Source organism: Juglans regia, chromosome 4 (assembly GCF_001411555.2).
Source record: "Juglans regia cultivar Chandler chromosome 4, Walnut 2.0, whole genome shotgun sequence".
NCBI lineage: Eukaryota > Viridiplantae > Streptophyta > Magnoliopsida > Fagales > Juglandaceae > Juglans > Juglans regia.
The window spans coordinates 9,419,962-9,439,686 of NC_049904.1; the positions used below are offsets into that span (position 1 = coordinate 9,419,962).

At 40.1% G+C, this 19,725-nt stretch overlaps 2 protein-coding genes across 2 annotated transcripts; both read right to left on the minus strand.

Annotated features, from left to right (window-relative positions):
• Positions 1 to 5,109: 5,109 nt before the first annotated feature.
• Positions 5,110 to 7,258, minus strand: LOC109004849. The gene is made up of 6 exons (XM_035689153.1): positions 6,909 to 7,258; positions 6,653 to 6,830; positions 6,346 to 6,535; positions 6,146 to 6,197; positions 5,678 to 6,023; positions 5,110 to 5,301 (listed from the first exon to the last, which is right to left on the minus strand). The coding sequence occupies exons 1-6, from the start codon at positions 7,256 to 7,258 to the stop codon at positions 5,110 to 5,112; spliced, it is 1,308 nt and encodes a 435-aa protein (XP_035545046.1).
• A 30-nt stretch (positions 7,259 to 7,288) lies between these two features.
• Positions 7,289 to 7,993, minus strand: LOC108980708 (exodeoxyribonuclease-like). Its single transcript, XM_018951708.1, has one exon. The coding sequence runs from the start codon at positions 7,991 to 7,993 to the stop codon at positions 7,289 to 7,291; it is 705 nt and encodes a 234-aa protein (XP_018807253.1).
• Positions 7,994 to 19,725: the final 11,732 nt, after the last annotated feature.

A 19,725-nucleotide genomic window follows, 5' to 3' on the forward strand; every position in this document is an offset into this window, starting at 1 on the left:
CTATTGCCATCCAATTTACCTGATAACATCTTGGAATCTCAGGAAGCATGTAAGAACCATGGGTCAATGCTTCCACTAACAAAGAGTGATCATGAAATGAGTAGTTGAGTAGGGACTCCAACTGTCTAACATTTAGAAGCTAGCTACTCAGCGTGAACTTGGAAGTGCGTCTCGTATGGTGTAATGTGAAAATCCACCTTTATACCCAACCAATCCATAAACAATAAGGCTGTCGTTTCACCACCTGTGCTAACTAATGCACCGAATAGTGCCCCAACAACATCAGCGACACATTTACTCTTCACCTTCCTAGTTTCCTTAATATAGATTTTTCTCATATTAAAAAGCAACTCCTCACTTAATGCATAACTCCCAGATCTATCACCAGGAATGATCCACTTTTTTGGATCGAAGTACTCGTTACGAATAAAAACCCTACAATTTGAAAATTGGAAAGTAAGTCAACAATACAATGAAATTAACTGAAGTTAAAGTTGTAACACCCCGAGTCCAAAAGTGTGATTTATTATTATTATTATTATTATTATTGTTATTGTTATTGTTATTGTTATTATTTTATTAGATATGTTTTGAGGTAGTAATTGGTTTTGAATAGGATTTCTCTACTATACACCTCTTTTATCTTTCTGGTTGGTCTGGGAGTTTTCTGAATTGAAATTATCTCTAATTCAAACACTTCAAAACTCTAATATCCTCTCAAGTGTTCCTTTCCTTGGGGGAGTAGTTTTCCAAAGTTTAGTCAAACTTAATCCCCTCCAAGTCACTCACGATAGCTTCCTTCCCCTCATCTATAAAACCCACGAGACCCTTAGCAAAAACCATGAAACTCTCACACACTAGCCACCATAGTAGCTTCGGCAGACAGAGAAAACCACTTCCCAACAGCCACCCTAGCACTACTCTTCATACCAAATCAACCACCTCGCCAAAAACTACAACAGAACACGCCGACTCCCTCCGTGGCAACTAGAAGAGTCGGATCACCTCACGATAGCCACAGAACCCGCCAACCAGGCACCTTCCTCCACCTCGCACTCCCTTCCGAGGTCCCAGTCGCGTCGCCGGTCGATTCCAGCCACTCGAGAGCCGTCGTCACCTCAGCCTTCTTCCCTCGGTGAGTTCCATGTTATCACACGACAACTTCCCTCTCACAACTCCTCTCAGACTTATGTTTATGCTTTTGATGTTAAGTGCGCCTTGGGCTCTGAGGCCCATTAGGCCTGGTAATTTATTCTTGTAAGGGCTGAACTATCATATGGGCTTTGTCCTGTACTAGGCCCCAATCCTTATTCCTCTCAGCACCTTGTGTTAGTAGGCCAAATTCCCTTATATTACGTAGACAATATTTAGGAGTTAATTAGATTATTATTTTAAGTTATATATTTTTTTACATGATAAAACCCTAAATTTCAGATTTAGTTTTACGCCATTTATCTAGCAGCTTTATATTAAACCCGAATATACTACTAAGCGATCTATTCTTGATTAATTATATATTACAAGTCTTCATTAATTTTGCATGGAAACAAGATAACTAATATGTTAAATTCCATTATACGTATGTAATTACATAGAGCATTACGACACATTTCGCTAGGAAATTAATAACGTTTAGAACCTCGTATCGGTAATGCGGTACAAGTTGAAAATCAGGAAGCAGTGCTAAGAAGTAAATAGTATGATCATATAAATGTATGCGTATTGTGAATATTATTGTCATGTATGAAAATATGATGTGCTTATGATGGTTATCTACGCTACGCTAAGAGACAAGCCAATGGTTATCTACGCTAAGAGACAATTCGAAAAATGCTTCAATGCAACGTTCATAGCCCTTGTTCTGAAGAAACAGGGAGTGCTGGAAATCGAAGATTTTCGTCCCATTAATTTAGTGAGTGGGATCTATAAAATTATTTCCAAGGTGCTGGCTAATCGTTTAAGTGTGGTGATGGAACAAATCATTTCAAAGTCTCAAAATGCCTTTGTGCGGGGGAGGCAGATATTTGATTCAGTTCTTATTGCTAATGAGTGTCTAGATCAGAGGTTAAAGAAGGTAAATCAGGTATACTTTGTAAGCTTGATATGGAAAAAGCCTATGATCATGTAAATTGGGATTTCCTCCTTTACCTACTTGGGAGATGTGGTTTCGGTAACAAGTGGATCTCATGGATACGATATTGCATAACTACTGTGCATTTCTCAGTGCTTGTTAATGGTAATCCGGTGGGTTTCTTTTGTAGTTCACGCGGTCTGAGGCAAGGGGATTCGTTGTCTCCATTTCTTTTCGTTATTGTTATGGAGGCATTAGGCCGGATGGTGAAGGCAACTGTTGAAGGAGGCTATATATCGGGTTTTGTGGCAGGCAATGGTACTTTTGGTTCTGTCATGATCTCACATCTATTATTTGCAGATGATACACTTCTCTTGTGTGAAGCGGAAGTGGGTCAAATACAAGCCATAAGGGCACTCTTGTTGTGCTTCGAGGCAGTGACGGGTCTCAAGGTTAACTTGGGCAAATTCGAGATGGTGGCAGTGGGAGTGGTGCCTCATATCAGTACACTAGCAGAAACGTTGGGGTGCGTAGTGGGTTCTTTGCCAATGAAATATTTGGGCCTTCCTTTGGGTGCCACTTTCAAAGCCAGAGGTATATGGGAAGGGGTTATTGAGAGAGTAGAGAAACGATTGGCAGGGTGGAAACGGTTGTATTTATCGAAGGGAGGGCGACTCACTTTGATCAATAGCACTTTATCCAATCTACCAACTTATTTCTTATCATTATTCCCGTTGCCGGTAGGGGTGGCGCATCGTATCGAGAAATTATTCCGGGAGTTCTTGTGGGGTGGTCTGGGGGAAGAAACTAAATTCCATCTTGCTAGTTGGAACAAAGTTTGCTCTCCAGTTTCGAGTGGTGGTTTAGGTGTGCGCAATTTGAGGACTTTCAATAAAGCGCTTTTGGGAAAATGGTTATGGAGGTATCAAGAAGAAGGGGAGTCATTATGGAAGGAAGTGGTAGTTTCGAGACATGGAGGTGCTTGGGGGGGATGGTGCACTAATGAAGTAAGGGGGGGGTATGGTGTGGGTCTATGGAGATATATAAGGGGGGGATGGCAGTGCTTTGAAAATAATGTTAGATTTGTAGTCGGTCAGGGCACTCGCATTAAGTTTTGTCAGAATGTTTGGTGTGGAGAGCGTTCTTTGGAGAGAGCCTTTCCAGCTCTATATAATATTGCAGCTAATAGGGAGGCTTCTATAGCTGATCTATGCGTGATTGCTCAAGACTCTTATCAGTGGAACATTTTATTCACTCGGGCTAATCATGATTGGGAGTTGTCTATTGTTTTAGAATTTTTTAGCGTGATATACTCCTCAGAAAGATTAACGGCACAGGATGATAGGTTACAATGGAGGGGCAAGGACAGTAAGAAGTTCTCAGTCAAGACATACTATAAAATTCTGGTATCACAAGGTAATGAACATTTTCCGTGGAAAAGTATTTGGAAGTCACGCGTACCTTCCAAAGTGGCTTTTTTTGTATGGACTGCGGCACTTGGAAAAATTCTAACCACGGATAATTTAAGAAAGAGGGGACTCATAGTGATGGACTGGTGTTATTTGTGCAAAAAACAAGGAGAATCAGTGGACCATCTACTATTGCATTGTGAGGTGACGAGAGAGTTGTGGAATGGAATATTTCATAGGGTGGATGTCGCATGGGTTATGCCGGCAAAGGTGATGGACTTGCTTGCTTGTTGGAAGGGTCTACAAGGTTGTTCACAAGTAGCAGCAGCTTGGAAGATGATCCCGCTGTGCATTATGTGGTGTATTTGGTTGGAAAGGACTGCACGCTGCTTTGAAGATAGGGAGCGATCGATGGAGGAGCTTCAGAATTTCTTTCTACACACTTTACTATTATGGTTCTCAGCCATTGTTCTGAATGGAAACAGTGTACATGAGTTCCTAGCTCTAATTTAGTTTTTTAAGAATGTATTTAGGTGTTTTCTATTGTATACTCCATGTGTACATAGGCCTTGCCTATTTTCATTCATATTAATGAAAATTACTTTTTACTGATAAAAAAAAAGAGACAAGCCAAGGTTAGATTCCTTTCATGATCTTGAGGGAATATGAGATTATGCTTGAATGAATGAATTTGTTTGATTAATTGAATATTACTAAAAATCGTATGAAAGCAATGAGATATTCATGTAGTAATTCAAGTCAAGTAATGCCATGTAATAGAATAGCAATATTATTATTTTTTTTTTATAAGTAAAATAAGTATTATTAATCCAAGAATGGGCAACAACTGCCAATTACAAAGTAAGTATGTCCTATCTACATAGGCACATTAGAAACTAAGAAATCATGAAGGTCCATGCCATTAAAGTCCACAGCAATGGCCCAAGTACAAAGTGTTCTGAAAAAGAAAACTTTTAACTCCTCCATAGATCTCTCTGTCTTCAAACATTCTCTCATTTCTCTCCTGCCACAAGCACCACATAATACATATAGGGATCATCTTCCAATTCACTTTGATCTGATACACACCTTGAATAGAGGTCCAACACACCAATATATCCACTACAGATTCCGGCATAACCCATGCTATTTCCATCCTTTTAAACACCTCATTCCAGAAAGTCCTGGCTACATCACAATGTACCAGTAAATGGTTCACCGACTCACCTCCTCTTTTACACATACAACACCAATCTGCAATGATTATCCTCCTCTTTCTCAGATTATCTGTAGTAAGAATCTTGCCTAGTGACGCTGTCCACACAAAGAAAGACGCTTTAGGAGGCGCCTTGTGTCGCCAGATCCTTCTCCAAGGAAACTGTACCTCCGGCATTTGTGTGAGGACCTTATAAAAGGACCTAACAGTGAAAACCCCTCTCCCTGCAGGACTCCACCACATGCTATCTTCATGCTGGATACTTGGATGACACGAATACAAGAGACTATAGAAATCTGCAAAACTCTCGATCTCCCAATCCTGTGCTGCCCGGTTAAAGTTGATATTCCAGTGAATACCCCCAACTGAAATTCTCATAACCTCCGCCACTGTAACATCTTTGGCACTTGCTATCAGGAAAAGTAAAGGAAACAAGTCTTGGAGAGCACCGTTGCCACACCAAACATCCTTCCAAAATCTAATCCTTGAGCCTGTACCCAACTGGAACCTAGTATGTTGTTGAAAGACCTCCCACCCTTTTCTAATATGCTTCCATAACTCCATACCATGTGCCCCTCTAACTTCTCTAGTGCACCAACCCTCCCCTAAACCACCATATTTCTTCACAATCACAATTTTCCATAAGGCTTCTAGTTCCTTGGTATATCGCCACAACCATCTGCCAAGGAGCGCCCGATTAAACAACCTTAAGTTTCTAATACCCAAGCCTCCACTCGAGATAGGACGGCATACCATCTCCCACCTGACAAGATGAAATTTAAACTCTTCTCCTAAGCCACCCCACAGAAAATCTCTTTACAACTTTTCAAGACGACTCGCCACGCTTGCCGGCATAGGGAATAATGATAAGAAATACGTGGGTAGATTAGAAAGTGTACTTTTAATCAATGTAATCCGGCCTCCTTTTGACAAGTACATTCTCTTCCACCCTGCTAGTTTCCTCTCTACTTTTTCAATCACTGTATTCCAGATCGAGCATGCCCTTGAAGCTATACCCAACGGTAATCCTAGGTAAGTCATTGGAAGAGATGCTATCTTGCAACCCAATGTGTCCGCCAATTCCCTAATATTATGAACCTCTCCAATCGGCACCAGCTCGGATTTATCATAGTTCACTTTTAAACCAGACACTGCTTCAAAACAAAGCAGACATGCCTTCACTGCCCCCAACTGGTCTCGATTAGCTTCGCACATTATAAGTGTGTCATCTGCAAACAGCATATGAGAAATAGAGATAAAACCCCTGCTCGGAGATCCAATCTGGAAACCACTAACAAACCCATTATCCAACAACGCCGCAATTATCCTGCTTAGTGTTTCCATAACAATAACAAAAAGTAATGGAGACAACGGATCCCCTTGTCTCAAACCACGAGAACTCTGGAAGAAACCCTCGGGGCTGCCATTGATCAACACTGAGAACCTTACCGTAGATATACACCAACTAATCCAAGACCTCCACCTTTCCCCAAAACCGCACCTACCCAGTAGGTATAGAAGGAAATCCCAGTTTACATGGTCATACGCCTTCTCCATATCCAACTTACACATAATTCCTGGGTTGCCAGCCTTCAATCTACTATCCAAGCATTCATTGGCAATTAAAACCGCATCAAGGATCTATCTACCCTTAACAAAAGCAATTTGAGGCTTAGTCACAATCTTTCCCAACACCTCACTTAAGCGATTAGCAAGCACTTTCAAAATAATCTTGTAAACTCCATTCACTAAGCTAATAGGCCGAAAATCTGTGATCTCAATAGCCCCAGCCTTCTTTGGTATTAACGCAATGAAAGTGGAGTTAAGGCTTTTCTCAAACTTCCCAAACGAGAACAACTCCTGAAACACCTTCATGAGGTCTTCTTTAATCACCTCACAGCATTATTGGAAAAAGCCCATAGAGAAACCATCAGGACCAGGAGCCTTGTCTTTTACCATTTTTCTGACCACATCAAATACCTCTCCTTCCTCGAAAGTCCTCTCCATCCTGGCACCATCCCCCGGTTCAATAAGGTTAAAAACCAAACCATCTACAGTAGGCCTCCACCCCACCTGCTCCGTAAGGAGCTTCTCAAAGAAATCAACCACATGAACTTTAATAGCCTCTTCTTCTCTGCATTCCACCCCCTCAATTTTCAGCACCTCAATATTATTATTTCTTCTATGAGAGTTTGCAATACTATGGAAGAACCTCGTGCTCCGATCCCCTTCCTTTAACCATAGTGCCCTTGACTTTTGACGCCAAGACAATTCTTCTTGCAAGATTATCCTCTCAAGATCTGCGACCAGTAAAGTTTTTTGAGCTTGCTCTTCCACATTAAGAGGCCTCCCCTCTTGTAGTCTTTCTAACACTTGTATTTCCATCCACTTGGCATTTTTATTATCCTCTATGTTCCCGAAAGACTGTTTATTACATTCCTTTAGGTCTCTTTTTAAGGCTTTCAACTTATTTGCAAAAATGAAACTCGATGTACCCTCGAACCGATACGAAATCCACCATTGCTTGACCCTCTCTACAAAACCTTCAGATTTCAACCACATGTTCTCAAACTTAAAATAACGTCTACCACTCTAAATTCCTCCACAATCAAGCAAGATAGGCCAATGGTCCGAAGCTAAACGTACCAACCGCTTTTGCCAAACATCCGAAAAATGTCTTTCCCATTCTGGTGAAATTAAGAAACGATCCAGGCGGGTCCAAGTCTGATTATTTGACCATGTGGCGGGACCCCCTGCAAGTGGTAGGTCAATCAAGTTCAAGTCAAAGATACATTTTGAGAACTCCAAGCTAGCTGGCCTCAATCTTCTATTTCCAAAACTCTCACTTTGGAATCTAACAACATTGAAATCACCCCCAATACACCAAGGGAGCTCCCACCAACCATGAACCCCTGCTATCTCGTCCCACAATAATCTTCTATCCACGTCTACATTGGGTCCATACACACCTGCGAATGCCCGCATGAACCCATCTAGCACGCTTTTGAAAGAACATGCTACCATATATCTCCCAATATAGTCTTCTACTTTCTCCACCATCCGCCTATCCCACATTACTACAATTCCTCCCGATGCCCCTGAAGAAGCCAAGTACACCCAATCTACACAGTTACTACTCCAAAGAGTCCTCACAATCTTCCTATTGATTACCTTCAACTTTGTCTCTTGTAAACACACAATGTCTGCTTTCCACTCACGAAGCAAGTGCCGGATCCAAAGACGCTTTTCTACCTCGTTGAGACCTCGAACATTCCAAGACACAATCTTTGGCTTCATTTAATAACAACCGGCCCCTTCCCTTTCACCCTGCTCCTAGAGGAGCTACCCTCCGAGTTCATTGACCACATTAACCTATTAAGTTCCCGATTCTTCTTTAAATCGCCCTTCCTTTTTTGTTGATCCCCGGCTTCCATAGCAGTTAACAAAGCAATGAACTGCTCTTCATACCCCTCACAATTAATTCCAACAAAATGTTGAATCTCTTTTATCTTATGTATTACCCAATCTGAAGCTTGGTTTGGAAAACAACAGTTCAATGGGATGGGATTTCCTATACTGTTACTCTGGAAAGGCTGAAAGCCATCCCCCACAAGAAACTCCTCCAAGCCCAACTGTTCGCAAGTCTCCGGGAGGAATAATTCATCCTCCACAGAGTGCATAAGATCATCCAACTCCTCATCCCCTTCCTCCAACTCAAAACGCTCAAAAGGTTTGACAAAAAATTTCGTTGGAGCCAAACCCAAGCATCCCTCGTCTGTCGGCAATATCTGAGTCTCCCTCGATGCAGAGCAGTGTGATTCGAACTCCACCAAGGCTTTTTGCGCACAAACCACCGGCGTAGACTCAGCCGGAGCCAAGCCCAAGCCCTCCTCATCTGTCGGCGAGGTCTGAATATCCCCTGATGGAGAGAAATGTGAATCGAAGCCCCCCAACGCTTTCTGCGCAGAAAACTCCGGCGCCGTTGACTCATCGGCGACCTCCCCACCCTTCGTCGGCGTCATCTGTGTCGTCTCCATCATCGGTGGGCTTTCCGACATGGACCCGATGCTGTGCAGCTCCTCTGAGCCCCCTGGGCTCACGCCACTGGGCTGAGAACCAGTTCTCTGGACTAAGACATTGCTGGGCTTCTGTCCACTGTAATGGGCCGTGGGTTGAGATGGCCCAGCCCCTTCTGAGACATAAGAAGTCCTCTGCGTTTTGGGCCGCAAAGGCCCACCAACCTTACTTCAAAAAGCCTTCCCGTTTCCCTTTTTATTCTGATGGGCTTCTTTCTGGGCCTTACCAAGCCCTTCACTCCTTTTAAATCCACCCATATAACCAAACCTCTTCTTATTTGCTTTTAAAATACCCGTCCCCTCCCTTTCCTTAATTAGACCAACAAAACCCACTATCTCAGCCATATCTCTCTGCAGGAGACGAAGCTGACCCTGCATGTCCATCAACAGTCTTCTAACCTCCCACGTCTCCTAACACACCACAGATTTCTTGCCATGGTAGTGGTTCAACTCTAACTTTTTTGATGGTGCTTCACGACGCCAACTGCCTTGTCCCCTGTCAGAAGCTTCAACACTTCCCTCCAATTTCTTCCCTGCATTTGGCAACTTCGACGACAGCACCTCCTTTTACGACCGAGACTGGTGTCTCACCGCCCCCCTCCCAAAACTCCCCTGACCTCCACCAGTCAAAACACCCGCATTAATGAACTCCTTACCACTTTCTAACAGCATCTCCCTCAATTTCCTCCAACCCCAACCATTCTCTCCATCTGGAATGCACAGAACCTTCCTCCTCCCCCCTTGATTATTCCTTCTGGAATAGCCATATTATGCAAGCCATGTTCATGTAGTACTTAGATTATGTATGCCATGAAATGTCATAAAATATTCAGATCATATTATGTTATGCCATGTATAAGAAAGTGTCATGTTATGCTATGTCATGCTATACCATGTACAAGAATATGACATACTATGCTATGATATGTACAAGAATATGACATATTATGCCATGTTATGCTATGCCATGTACAAGAATATGCCATGTTAGAAATATTCATGAAAACCTAATAAATTTTCATGCATTAAGGAAGTTAAGAAATATTACGGTGCCACGGACTCAAGCGTGGTTAACCATAAGTTAAGTGAAACACGGACTCAAGCGTGTTTCACTTCATGTTATGCAAGTTAAGTGAAACACAGACTCAAGTGTGTTTCACATCATGTTATGCAAGTTAAGTGAAACACGGACCCAAGCGTGTTTCACTCCATGTTATGCAAGTTAAGTGAAACACGGACTCAAGCGTGTTTCACTCATGTTATGCAAGTTAAGTGAAACACGGACTCAAGCGTGTTTCACTCCATGTTATGCAAGTTAAGTGAAACACGGACCCAAGCGTGTTTCACTCCATGTTATGCAAGTTAAGTGAAACACGGACCCAAGCGTGTTTCACTCCATGTTATGCAAGTTAAGTGAAACACGGACTCAAGCGTGTTTCACATCATGTTATGCAAGTTAAGTGAAACACGGACCCAAGCGTGTTTCACTCCATGTTATGCAAGTTAAGTAAAACACGGACCCAAGCGTGTTTCACTCCATGTTATGCCAGTTAGGTGAAACACGGACCCATGCGTGTTTCACTCCATGATAAGACAAGATAAACAAGATATTATGCATTCACAATTACATGTTTGCCACGATTATGTATGCTTCCGCTTTTGGTTAATGATTAAAACATATGCTATGTGAGTCTGTGACAATATACGTATGTAAAATCCTTCAGAAAGTCATGTTACGTATTTGATTGTAATCTATGAAGTTGTAGGTATGTTTTGAAGAGTCTCATAGAAATTAATTACATATTAGGCAAAAATTATATTTTACGGTATGATGTACTACTTACTGAGTATTCGACTCATTTTGTTTGTTTGTCTTCTTGTTTTCTTCCATGTCTAATTCTCGCAGATGATGTCTATGATGATGCAGAGCTAGATGGCCAGGAATAGATCTAGTACAAAGACTTAGGAATGAATAAGTGATATTCACACAAGAATTAGATTCCTTTTTATGTCATTCATAGGATTAGTTTATGTTCTTTTATTTTACGTTCTGTTGTTAAAACAATCATGTTCAATCCAGTTTTAACGTTTTGATGAATTTCAATAAATGAGATATTTCAGAATATGAATCTCTTTACCGGGCACAATGTTATAAATGTTAATAACATCTCTATCTTACGGGAACGGGGTGTTACAAAAGTATCATGAGAACTAAGCAAATATAAAATAGTCATACCACAAAAGGACATTTGGCTTTGATGAAAATGGTGAAATCTGAAGCAGCTAAAGGCCTAATTTTACTTTTTCTAACCAAGTCCTCAGAAGGAGGTTCTGGCAATAATGCAAACTAATTCATATCAATAGTTCAGGATCCTTGCGCAACAATATTTGCAAGAGGAAGTAGAGGGGTTTCAGAATGTACTCATACTAGAACTGAACGTAATTTACAACTGAAATGAAGGAATGCCATGCAAGCCAGTACAATAAGAAACAAGCAAATAGAGAATGGCATATCCGAGAACTTCATCCCTAGATGCAATACGCCAGAGGATTAGAACCAGTTCTTCCACAAGTTAACCATAAAGTCAATATCCTATTGGCATTTGATTTAGTACTGAAAGGGACAGAATATACAAACCATATGCATGCATATATATGTACAAAACAACATCAATATATAACATTAATAAGAGGAAATATAAAAGTGAAAAATAAAACAAATCCAGAAGATTGACAAAACAATAAATTTGAAGAACCATTAAGAAAGAAATTACTGGAAGTTTGCAGTCACATCCAAACTTGCAAAGAGCTGCATTCGAAATTAATTTTTCTTTCTTGATACTGAGGATACCCTCGTGCTGATTTTTATAGGTCTTGAAAAGCTGTTGACTGACAGCATATTTGAGAAAAGAATTTCCAAGGGTTTTTAAGGACTCCAAGTGGAATATCTCTTGGCATTTCTTTGTAGTAATTGCTTCTAGCACCTACGATGAAGATATCATTAGTACAAGTTCAAGCAAAAATTTCAACATGCTTTCAATGACAGTGATAAATAAAATTTATTAAATAGTTGATCGGGCCAAAATGTGAGGGCGAGAGAGAGGGGTGGAGGCTGGCAGCGAATGGAGTCATGTCACAAGAAACTAAATAACTTTCCTCACACAGCAACTAAGTACAAATAATATCTTCTATAATGCATTGGATGACCGGTGGAGTTTCAGTGGAAAGTACAAGTTTGCAAAAAATAAATGTAAATGTGGCTAATATACAATGCAAAAAATTCGATGTAAATCTAGCTATTAATATACATTAAAATAAATAGGAAAAAGATCAGTTCTGCGCTTTATTTTGAATGATACCTAATATTTTCATGAAATGGAGCAAGGATCACATGCTTTATCCACCAATATGAATAGCTATTCACTTAAGTCCATTGTTCACCCAATCATTCTATTGCGCAATACTTATAATAGACAAAAGAATCATATAAGCCAAAAAAACATAGACAAGATCATTATGGACTGGCACTTCAGTTCATAAATGCCAAAAACTATACAAGCAAATTTATAAGGATAATGTACCTGGGAGACTGGAATGACATCATTTTGCATGCAACGATACAAAAGCATCCTTTTTAAGTTGACAGCTATAAGCAAAGACTCAAGCCGGTGCAAGATTGAAGGAACAAATGAGTCTAGCTGACCAGCTGGCATAATCCATTTTGTTGATCTAGTCAAAAGGATTGGACAAGAGTCGAAAACCAACAATATGGAGTCTAAAGAATTATGTGAAATACAAAGACTAGTGGGAAAAAAAAAAAAAAAAAAGGGCAAATCTTCATTCAAATTAGTAAAGAAGCATGCATCCATTTTATACAAACCATATTCCAAATAAGGGGTAGAACCAACAAGACTAGTACTTGAACTGAAACCATGTGCAAGAGAATCATAGAAGGCCTTCTTTGTTAAAGAAAGCTCCAAGAATCTGAGAGGTTGAACGAGAGTTTGGCTTCGGGTTTTCCCGTAGGGGGCCATGGCGGCCAAGAATGTCGAGGCAGGTCGACGTTCTTTTGTAGAACTGGTCTCTGTGGTTCCGCAACCTCTTCCTAAATTGTCTGTGCCCCATCGTGGGCCAAAGTACGTAGATGGAGAAATATGTTTTCAGTTCACTAAGGAGGAAATTGCTCGATCTGTGGAACCTTTTCGTTCCTCTATTGTGTTGAAGTTTCTAAGACAAAGACCCTCGTTGGATGCGATTCGGTTACAGCTATGGATTATCTTGCGTGCCGATGGTTACAGCTATGCGGAGACCAAGAAATGTTTTCATCCAAATGACAAATGAACAAGACTTCTTGAAAGCAATCTCTCGTGAAACTTGTGAGGTTAATGGGGTTCAGTATCGAGTTTTTCATTGGAAACCAGATTTCAATGAAGATGAGGAACCGTCATTGGTCCCAGTTTGGATAGTGCTACCTGGTCTTCCACCAAATTTTTATCTTGAATCTTTTCTAAAGATTTTCACTGCTCCGATTGGTCGATACATTAGAAGAGATAACCCAACAAAATGTGCAACTCGCACGGATGGAGCACGTTTATGCTTGGAGATGGATGCATCAAAAGAACCGATTTCTTATTTTTGGATTGGGATGCCAGGGTCAGGACATAAGCAGGAAATTCTTTATGAGACATTTCCAGCATTTTGTTCCAAATGTAAAGTTCAAGGGCATAACGCACGTACATGTAGATTGAATAATCGAATAGATGGAGAAAAGATTTGGATACGTAAGAATGTAAAAGATACTGAAGAAAAAAAAATAGAGCAACAAGCGGAAACAAATGTTGATTTGGATAAAGGCAAGGGATTGATGATGATGGACGTAGGAATGGAACAAGGACATACGAGTGCACAGTTAGTTTCGCCTCAGGATCAACAAAGGGATTGGGGTGCAAAGGATCAACAATAGGACCTGGGTGAAAAGGAGGGTGAGATTCAGGATAATTTGGAGGGACAAGAAATGGATGTTAGGTTGATTGAAGAAAATGTATTATCAGGTAAGGCGTATCATGTAGAGGAGATAGAAGAAGAAGAAATAGATGGAATGAAAATGAATGATACTGTCAATTTGAAAGGGGAGGGGTTGCCGGAAGTGAGGTTTGCTGAAAATGTAAACAAGGAAAATTTGGAGAGTAATTTGAATTTTGAAAAGGGAGTAGAGCAAATAGTTTCAGACTCGGAACTGGAAATAATACTAGAGGAGAATCCTGAAAAGAATAATTGTATGGAGGATACTGTCTCTGAACCAGATACGGAGTTAAATGTGGAAAATTTCTCTAAACAAAAAGATTATGCTTCGGACAATGAGGGTGCTGATATTAAGCGAAAATGAGCTAGGAAAATATTCCAAAAGGTTAGGAGTTCGAATTGGGTGAGTTCCTGGCCTAATAAATTTTCTATATGATTGGTCCAATTTTATCTTGGAATATTAGAGGGTTTGGAACTTGTAGAGGTCGATTAAAAATTTTGGTTAGGAAATTAAAACCGAAAATTGTTGCTTTAATGGAACCTTTTGCTTCATCGGATAAGGTGCAAGATGTTATACGGTTTCTACACATGGATAAGTTTATTACTAATGATGGGGAGGCTGGTAAGATTTGGGTGCTTTGGCAAGATGATATTTCAGTTCAGCCGATTCTTTGTAAAGAACAATATATTTTAATTCATGTTGGTGATGGAGATACTACTGTCATTTGCTGCTTTGTTTACGCCAAATGTAATATGGTCGAAAGGAGAGAAGTGTGGGAGTCCCTCAATGGTCAAACACTAGGAAATGAACCTTGTATTGTTGTAGGGGATTTTAATATTATAAGGGAAGATTCGGAACGTCAAGGTGGTAGACCACGTCCGAGAATGGCAATGGAGGATTTTAATAATTGGATTGAAAATTGTGGTTTAATGGACATGAAATCGTTGAGAAGAAGGTTTTCTTGGTGTAATGGCCAAAGAGGTCTATCACGTAGTTGGGCAAAATTGGACAAAGGGTTATTAAATGCTAGTTGCTTGACAAGATTCCCAAATATGAATAACTGCTATTTATCGAGATCAACATCAGATCACTCGCCTATGTTTATTCAATTCCAGTCATATCTTTTTTTGTATGGACCTTCTCCATTTCGGTTTCAACAAATGTGGATAGAGCATCCAGATTTTCATGAGTTTGTGGGGAGTATTTGGAAAGAGGGAGTGGGCGGAATGGGACTTCTGAAGTTGGCTTTTAAACTTAAAAAATTAAGAGGTGCTTTGCGTGAATGGAATAAGTGTATCTTTGGAAGAACCGGAGCTCATATACAGGGATTAGAAACCCAAATTGAGGAATTTGAATCCGAGTTACAATAGAAATGGGACCCGGGGATCGAACAGGAACATGTGCTTAAAAATATGGAATTAGCTAATTGGCGAAGTTGGGAAGAAATTAGATTGGCTCAAATGGCAAAAATTAAATGGCGTGCGGAAGGGGATCAAAATTCATCTTTCTTTCATGCGTATTTATCTTATAAAAGGAAAAAAAGAGTCACGAAAATGAGGCTTCAAGATGGAACATATTTGAGATCTCCTGAGGAGATCCATTTAAGTGCAGTAAATTATTTCTCTAATTTTTTACAAAAAGAAGGTCAGGACAGTTTGCCGGATTTATCTCATATTATATCGTCCGTTATAACATTGGAGGAAAATGAGGCAATTGGTGCAGTTCCTTTGATTAATGATGTGAAAAAGCTTTGGATTCCATTCCTTCTAATAGTGCGCCGGGGCCGAATGGTTTTGGATTGGGTTTTTTTAAGAGTGTATGGGACATTATTAAGATGGATATGATGGCAACGGTGGAAGAATTTTTTAGAGGAGGTAAATGGTCGAGATTTTATACGTCTTCATATGTGGTCTTAATCCCAAAGATGGACACACTAACAGGGTTTGATAAATTTAGACCGATAAGTCTTTGTTTGGTGTTTTATAAAATTTGTTCAAAGGTGATTGTCAACCATTTGGCAACTCTGCTTCCAAAAATAATTTCTGTTGAACAAAGTGCGTTTATTCCTGGAAGAAGTATATTTGAAAACATTAGTCTGACTCAGGAAATGGTCCATTCTATAAATAAAAAAAATACATGGGGGAAATGTGGTATTGAAGCTTGACATGGCCAAGGCATATGATCGTGTTGAGTGGGAGTTTCTCTTGAAGGTGCTCCAATCTTTTGGGTTTTCTCCTGCAGTTTGTGGATTGATTAAGGAGTGTATTACTACGCCTTGGTACTTGATATTAATGAATGGTACGACGAAAGGTTTTTTCAAAGGTGGTAGAGGATTGAGGCAAGGTGATCCTTTGTCCCCTTATTTGTTTATTATTTTATAGGAGGTCCTTTCTCGGCTAATAAAAGAAAAGGTGGCAGAAAAAAGTTTTGGACATTTCTCTCAACCTAGAGGTACGATTTTAGTCTCTCATCTAATGTATGCGGATGATGTGGTCATTTTCACTAATGGCGGTTGTCGATCAATTCGGTGTATTCTAAATATTTTGAATACATATGAGAAGTGGTCTGGTCAATCGATTAATAAAGAGAAAACTGCTATGTATTTCTCAAAAAAACTTCCGATGGCTAGAAGAAGGAATCTCAAAAGATTGACGGGATTTTCGGAAGGTAAGTTTCCATTTAAATATTTGGGGGTTCCTATTGTTTCGGGAAGAATGAAAATTGGTGATTTGGAAGAGTTGGGGAATAAGGTTAAAAGAAAAATTAGTGGTTGGAAAATGAAATTACTATCGGCGGGGGAAAGAGTGATTCTATTGAGGCATGTTCTTGCTAGTATGGCGTTACATCAATTGGCAGTTTTACAAGTTCCAAAGTTAATTATTTCTTCATTAAATCGGTTATTGAGCTCTTTTTTTTTGGGGAGAAAGGGATGGAAAGGGTAAGAAAAAATGGGTTGCTTGGAGGAATATTTGTAAGCCAATAGAAGAAGGAGGTTTGGGTATTAGATCTTTTGATGAAATGCAAAAGGCTCTTCATTTAAAACTCGCCTGGAAATTGATGCATGAAAATTCTCTTTGGACAAACTTTTTTCGTTCGAAATATGTGGGGAATAAACCTTTGATGCTTCTGGATTCTCAAAAGGGTACTAGTTTTTGGCGGATGATTGTTAGAAGTATTCCTACAGTTTTGAATAATTCTAAATGGAAAATTCTAGAAGGAAATGTATTTTTTTGGTATGACAAATGGCTGGATCAGGGGCCTCTTGCTGATAATTTTTTGGTGAGTGAGCAACCTCTTTTGAAAATTAAAGATTGTCAATTGGATAGAGGATGGGATATGGTTCGGTTAGAGAGGCTAGTGGGGACTAAGAATGCAAAGAGGGTACTAGAGGTTCTTGCAAATTGTAAGGAGGGAAGTGATTTGTTAATTTGGACTACAACTGAAAGTGGTAAGTTTTCAACAAAATCAGCTTGGGAATGTGTTCGGGTTAGAGGCCAGAATTTTGAGGGGCATAAATGGATTTGGAATAGCATACTTCCAAAAAAATTTTATGTCCTAATGTGGAAGGCATGGCATGGAGATTTAGCAGTGGATGATAAAATTTGAAGAATTGGCATTCCTTTAGTCTCGAGATGCAATTGCTGTATTCAAGGAAAATATGAAGACTTAAATCATGTTTTATTTGAAGGAGAAGTGGCTGCTGAGGTTTGGAAAAAAACTGGAGTTCTGCTTGGTCTACCGATTGGAAGAAACTGGTATGAAACCTATCTTAGTTGGTTTCGGAGAGCTTCATATGCCTCTCAAACAGGTGTCATTTTGGGTGTATTACCTACTGTTATTTCATGGAGGTTCTGGACTAGGAGATGTAAGGCATGTATGGAAGGGAAGTTTGAATCTGGTCAGGTTGTGTGGCAATCTATCAAACAGTGGGTAGGTGTAATCTGTCAAGGGTTTTCAAAGCCTAAGAAATTCACTCTGACTGACTTTTACATTCTTAATTGTTTCAATATACATCAAGTCCCAATCAAGCAAAAACAAATTAATTATATAGCCTGGTCTAAGCCGGCACAAGGCCATGTGAAGCTAAACACGGATGGTAGTAGTCTAGGGAATCCAAGTGTGTCAGGGGCTGGAGGTATGATTCGGGACATGCATGGAGCATTGTTGTTAGCATTTTCAAAGATCTTGGGTATGGTAATAGTACTTATGCAGAGTTATGAGCGCTAGTGGAGGGTGTTAAACATTGTAATAATATGAATTTCAGTGCAGTAGATATTGAAATGGATTCTAAAGTGATTCTGTCATGGTTGGATAATAAAAGATGCGACAGCTGGTATTTGGAGGATTTTTGGAAGGAATTGCAACTTTTGCTCACTAATATGGATATAAGGTTTATGCACGTTCATAGGGAAGGAAATGCGGTTGCGGATTGGTTAGCTAGAAGGGGGGCAAGCGACGGTGAAGTGGAATGGAAGAGTATGAGTGAGATCTCTCCTCTGTTGCGGGGTTTGATCAGAGTTGATAAATGGGGTCTTCCTTCAATTAGGCAGAAGAGCTAGATGAGTTTAATTGGGGCCGAAGTGTTGCCAGTTTTCTTCTGCTGGTTTTCCTTCGCGCAAGTACCTGATACGTGGAGGCGCGGTTCGGTTTTGTGTCTCGTTTTGCTTTTATAGGCAGGTTTTTGGTATTGTTAGTATGGGTCTGATGTTTTTAGGTGGTCTTGTAAGGTTGGTTTTGGTTTTGGTTAGTTAGATACACGGGATGGTTTTATGTGTGGTTTTTGTAAATCCCGAGTGTCGGTTTTGTTACCACGGTTTTCCTCCGCCATAAGTGAGGGTTATGAATAAAATTGAGACGGGGTCACTATTGGACAGGTGGCTTCCGACTCTTCTATAAAAAAAAAAAAAAGAGAATCATAGAATAGCTCATGCTATAATTTTGAGAGAGTCGAGGCACAAAGAACTGGATAATCACCAATGACTTTTGACATGCTTTGCTTGTGCAGAAGAAAGGATGAGAATGTAACATATGGGAAAAGATTATAACAAAACAACTCACTAAAACAACCATATAATAATCTGGACAGTCCACACTTCAACCCAAAATACCATATACTAATTTTGATATTGACCTATACACCCACCAAAGTCAACGTCAAACACAAATAATCAAAATATCAACCCTACTTCAATGGCCCCTAACTCCAAGCAATCACCAACAATTCAACCAAAACAACAATATTGTAACTCCAAATAGTTTAACCTCCACTCCAACGGTCGTATGAAAACCCGAATATCAACCACTACTCAATCCCGAGTATCCATTTGGTTTACTGCACGTCCAACCCCAAATAATCCAAAACTCCAAGACCATTCCAACACAAGGTGTTTGCTTACACACAAAAATGCCAGAGAACTCACAAACTACATATTTCAAATATTTCATTGGAGTGAAATAAACTGACTTGAAGTGAAAGTGTGTGTGTGTGCGTGCGTAAGAAATCGAGAACGAGAATGGCCTACCCGCGAAAGCTAACTTCTCCAGTGATGGCTTCAACGGTTACACGGAAAACAAATTCGGGGACCCACGAAAATGCAATACCACAAAACAAAAACAAATCTGCAAGTGATGAGAAAGATAGGGTCGGCGGCTGACTGGGTTGTAGTTCAGAGTCTTAAATGTCGAATAAAAGAGAGGGAGAAAGAGATACCCGTAGGCAGAAGATTACTAAGTGGAAGAGGAAGAGCCGCGTCTGAAGAGAAAATACCAACTGCAGAAAATAGAGGTACGCGAGAGAGAGGCACATTAATCTGCAGAATTGGAGGGATGCGATGGAGTGAGAACCGATTTTGAGGGAAAGGAAAATGGAGGAAATTTAGGGCATGAGATTCGGACTCACGAAACAGAACCAACGAAAACAAGAGATGGAA